Source organism: Orycteropus afer, unplaced genomic scaffold (genome assembly GCF_000298275.1).
Source record: "Orycteropus afer afer isolate SDZICR_OR568_19922 unplaced genomic scaffold, OryAfe1.0 scaffold00092, whole genome shotgun sequence".
Lineage (NCBI taxonomy): Eukaryota > Metazoa > Chordata > Mammalia > Tubulidentata > Orycteropodidae > Orycteropus > Orycteropus afer.
In genome coordinates, this window is record NW_006921679.1 from 2,436,480 (window position 1) to 2,441,859 (window position 5,380).

The 5,380-nt window shown below is 46.2% G+C and overlaps 1 protein-coding gene across 1 annotated transcript in view; it reads right to left on the minus strand.

Annotated features, from left to right (window-relative positions):
• Positions 1-5,226, minus strand: part of ZDHHC20 (zinc finger DHHC-type palmitoyltransferase 20) — a 55,416-nt gene extending 50,190 nt beyond the window's left edge. The window contains exon 1 of the mRNA XM_007942512.1: positions 5,109-5,226. Coding sequence (XP_007940703.1) covers positions 5,109-5,226 — 118 coding nt within the window. The remainder of the gene's footprint in view (positions 1-5,108) is intronic.
• Positions 5,227-5,380: the final 154 nt, after the last annotated feature.

A 5,380-nucleotide genomic window follows, 5' to 3' on the forward strand; every position in this document is an offset into this window, starting at 1 on the left:
TTCATGGTGGATGGAGGAAAGATCGAAGTTGTCATATTATTTGGTTCTACAATCAACCCCACTGGAAGCAGCAGTCAAGACATTAGATGACGTATTGCATCGGGGAAATCTGTTGCAAAACACCTCTTTTCAAGTGATGAAGAACAAAGATCTCTCCCTGAAGACTAAGGTGTGCCTAACCCAAGCCATGGTATTTTCAATTGCCTCTTATGTATGTGAAAGCTGGACAATGAATAAGGAAGACTGAAGAAGAGTTGATGCTGTTAAGTTGTGGTGCTGGAGAAGAATGCTAAGAGTACCGTGGTCTGCTAAAAGGACTAACATATCGGTCCTGGAGGAAGTGCAGTAGAATGCTCCTTGGAAGTGAGAACGGTCAGACCTCATTTCACCTCCTTTGGTCATGTTGTCAGATGGAACCATTCCCTGGAGAAGGATATCATGCTTGGTAAAGTGGAGGGTCAACGAAGAAGGGGAAAGTCCTCAATGAGGTGGACAGACACAGTGGTTGCAACGACGGGCTCAAGTATAGCAAGGATCGTGAGGCTGGCACAAGACCGGGCAGTGTTTCGTTTTGCTGTACATAGGGTTGCTATGAGTCAGAGACGCCCCAACAGCACCTAACAACAACAACAGGTAGCACTGACTTAGATGAAGGGAAAGGCAATATACCAAAAGCAAGTGACCAATGTAGTAACACTAAGGGAAAGGAAGATAAAGAGAAGTGCATAAAAGTTACAGAAAACAAAGACAAACATGTTCACACACGCAATACTGCATTATCAGTAATAACAAACAATACATGGGTAGATACAAAGGTAGACAGGCTGAATGATCAGGTATGTCTAAGCAAAAGGGATTAAACCCATGCCATAAGTTTGGCAGACAATATTTCTACATATGTATTGTCCATACAAATAGAATAGGGGCAAAGTTATGGTAACTTCTTAACCACAGGCAACCACCCTGAAGGAGCAAACTGTTGGGCCTTTGGGCTTGGGACCATGGTCGAGGGGGACATCAAACTTAATTGGCACAATATATTACATAAAAACATTGTTCTACATCCTACTTTGGATGAGTAGTGACTGGGGTCTTGAAAGCTTGCAAGTCACCACCTAGATACAACAATTGGTCTCTCCTCATCCAGAGCAAAGAATAATGAAGAAAATCAAAGACGCATGGGAACAATTAGTCCGAGGGACTAGTGGACCACGCAAACCTCAGCCTACATGACCTCAAGACCAGAAGAACTAAATGATGCTCAGCTACCACTGTCAACCACTTGGAAAGGATCAGTGCAAGAGACCCTGGATAAAGTAGGAGAAAAATGGGGAACAAAACTCAAAATCCTAAAAAACTAACCCAAGCCACAGTATTTCCAATCGCCTCATATCCATGTGAAAGCTGGACAATAAATAAGGAAGACTGAAGAAGAGTCGATGTTTTTGAGTTGTGTTTTGGCAAAGAATACTGAAAAGTACCATGGACTGCCAGAAGAACAAACATATCTGTCCTGGAAGAAGTGCAGCTGGAACACTCCTTGGAAGCAGACTTCATCTCATCTACTTTGGTCATGTAGTCAGAAGGGACTATTCCCTGAAGAAGGTTATCATGCTTGGTAAAATAGAGGGTGAGTGAAAAGGGGGTCGACCCTCAATGAGATGAACAGACACAGTGGCTGCAATGATGGGCTCAGGGATATCAAGGATTACACACAACACAGCACACATCTGGGCAGTGTTTCGTTCTGTTGTCCATAGGATTGCTATGAGTCAGAGTAGCCTTGACGGCACTAACAACTGGTCTGATAGAGACTGGTGAAACGTCTGAGACTATGGCCTCTAGTCACTCTTTCGGGGCTGGAAGAGAATTCACTCCCATGGCTTCCAGCAAAACAACAGACAAACATATAAGGTGAACATTACACCTTGTAGGTACACGCCTTAGAATAATCAATTAAGGAAGACCAGAATGGCGACAGTATTTGCACAGGGCGATAACTCAGAGGACAGGAATGCACAAGAAAGAAGGACACAGGGAAAAGGTAACCACAGGGAAGCAGTGGAAAGAAAGCTGTTATATTACAGGGATTGCAATCCCTGCAATGCCATGAAACAAACAGTGTATCAACTGTTGTACCAAAAAATGAATATGCTACATAAACTTTCACCCAAATCACAATTAAAAAAAAACCAAAACTCTAATAATTAAAAAAAAATAAGTCAAGGAAAAGTTTTCACATGGAAGGAAACATTCTTTGTTGGTTACCGAGGATGAAAGAGGAGGGGAGGGAAAATTGTAGATGGGTAAGAGAAAAGTAGATTTGGGTGAAGGGAAAGGCAATATACCAAAAGTGAGAACCAGCACAATAACACTAAAGAAAAAGAAGACATGGAGAGGTTCACAAGACATACCGGCAACAAAGAAAAATACTTGTACATGCACAATACTACATTATCAGTAATAACAAACATTAATGTACAGGTGGCTATATCGGTAGACAGGCAACGTGATCAGGTATGGGTAGACAGAACGGAACATACCCATGACTATATATAAGCTTAGGAGCTCTGGTGGTGTAGTGCCTAAGGCATCTATCTGACTGCTAACCAGAAACTGGGCAATCCACTTCCGTATAGATACCGCCTCAGAAACCCAAGGAGGAATTGCTATGAGTCAGATCTACTCAATGGCAGTGAGTATGGTTTTTATAATTAGGGTCACTATGAGGTAGAAACTAACTCCATGGCAAATGGGTTTGGTTTTTTAAATAAGTGCAAAATAACCAGAGAAAGGTAGATAATTAAAAAAACAAAAACCTTCACCTTAAACTTCTAGGTCAAAGCATTCTTTTCCATGGACAGAATTCTGGGTTTTTAACCAAGTACTTATTACAGTAGGAGCTATGGTAGCATAGTGCCTAAGGCACTTGACTGCTAACCAGAAGGCTGGCGGTTCAAACCCACCAGCCACTCCTCAGAAGGAAGGTTGGGCAATCTATTTCCGTAGTGATACTGCCTCGGAAACCTAAGGAGGGGTTGCTATGAGTCAGGTCCAACTCGACGGCACATAACAACAACAACTTATTTCAGTATGTGCACGATTCCAGAGCCAATAATTTGATTAACCTTGATTCTGTCATCCTGAGGTACAGTCCCTTTTCATTTACACACTTAGTATTTACTTCACAGGGCTCTTTTTCAAAGACTATATAATAAGCATCCTCAAAGTAACTGTGGACTCAGTCTAGGAATCTAAGACTACATCATTCTGAGATACCAAGGGATTGCTTTAACAAATACCACTAGGTCCTGGTTTTCACGAAAACATGATATATAGAGCAGACATATACAGAACAACCTTGGGGAGGCCAGCATAAGTTGAAAACAGTTATATACCTTAAGAAATGTAGTCGACTCCTGGTAACCCACGTTGAGGCAGAACAGAACTATGCTTCATAGGGTTTTCCGTGGCTGATTCTTAGATTGCTAGGCCTTTTTTCCAAGGTGCTTCAGGGTGGACTCAAACCTCCAATCTTTCGATCAGCAGCTTATCAGTCTTCCCGCAGTATCACCTAGTGTTGCTACATGGAGTCAAACCTATCTCCTCTATGAGAACTGCCCTATAGGGATTTCTAGGCTGTAATTTTTGCCAGACAGAGGAGCTCTGGTGGCCTAGAGCCAAAGGCATTTGACTGCTAACCAGAGGGCTGGTGGTTCAAATCCACCAGGCACTCCTTGGAAGGAAGACTGGGCAATCTCCTGCAGTGATACAGCCTTGGAAACCCAAGAAGGGGTCGCTAGGCGTCGGATCCGACTCAACAGCAGTAAGTTTGGTTTTGCTTTTTTCAGTCCTGAGTAGAGCAGATAGGCCAGGTCGTTCCCCAAGGCTGGGTGGGTTCAAACAGCCAACCTTTGGTTAGAAACTGAGCGCTGAACTGTTGCACCAGCAGACCTCCTTACAGTCAAAGCCCTCCAAATATGTGTTAATTAATGACAACTTCTCTCAAGCTTCTTTTAAAGACAACCTATTCAAACTACTATCTTGAATCCTTGAAGTGTATGGCAACGTTCCTCCTTCTCCCCCCCCCCTGAGAAATAAGGTGAGAACTGAGTACTAAAAACTTGGAAGTAAGGAAAGAAAGACAGGACCCGCATCTGAAGGTGCGAGAAATACTAAAAAAAAAAGCCCCCTCTATAACAGCCAAGAAAAAGATAACCAGGCTATGTACTGTCTCGCCCATTCTTTCTATCTTAAGACAACATTTTAAGTTACTGGATTCAAACTGGAAAGAAATGAATTTTAAAATGGGTCAGGCATTCAAAAAGGTACTCATCAAATATCTGAGGCTAAACTACCTTCAGCAGAAGAGGCAACGAAAGAACACGTCCCCCACTGCCCACACCTGCTCTTCAGGTGTCAGGAGGCTTTTTTTTTTAAAAACGCTGTTTGGGCAAAAACGATCTAGAAGGTACAGGTTTTTTTTTCCTAAATAAAAGTACAAAAGAAACAAAATATCCTTCCACAAAAAATATAACTGAAATAAAGCAAGCTTCTACAAAGCTCGACTCCTCCCGTTCCAAGAAAACACCTTTGTGAACATTCCTTCACAGAAGAATGAGGAACCTGGCTGATCGACCGCAGACACCAGGAATCCAGCACTGCCGCCCTCGCTCGGCTACGACCCGGGGCCCCAGAAAGCGTCCCGAGTCGGCGCCGCGCGGGCTCAACAAAAGGAGCGACACGAGTGGCCGCGGGTCGGCGGGACAGCACGTGTCTTGACACCCCCGGGGACGAGCACCTGAGGCTGGTACTAGGGCTGAACTCGTACCAAACGCTGACTCCTGAGGCTCGGACGCCGGCGGGGGCGGGGCCGGTGCAAGCCCGCAACCAGGAGCGGCTGGGACCGCAGAGGCCCCATCTTCCTCCCCAAGCTGAGGTACCCCGCCCGGGCCCATCCGGCGCCTTGCGCTTACTTCACCCCCGGCCCCAACATCCCCACCATCCCCAGCCTGGCGACCCGGACTCCGGTCCCACCACCCCCGGCCAGGAGACCCCAGGCCCCTCGGCTCTCCGGCCTCACCGGGCGTGCAGTCCTCGGTACTTACACACACACAGTTCCACCACGTACGCGTAGTAGGACCAGATGACCACAAAGGTGATGAATATCACCGGCACCCAGCCCACGGTGCGCTGGCAGCAGCGCCAGAACGTCCACGGCGCCATGTTCTGCGGGCGACGGCCGTGCCCAGAGCCCCGCGGTCTGGAGGCGCGCCAGCTCCCCAGCGGCGGCGACGCGGACGCTCTGGGCGAATTCTCGCCCAGGTCCTCTTCCTCTAGGGAAGGGCTCTCGGGCACGAAAGGCGGAGACGTCTCCGTT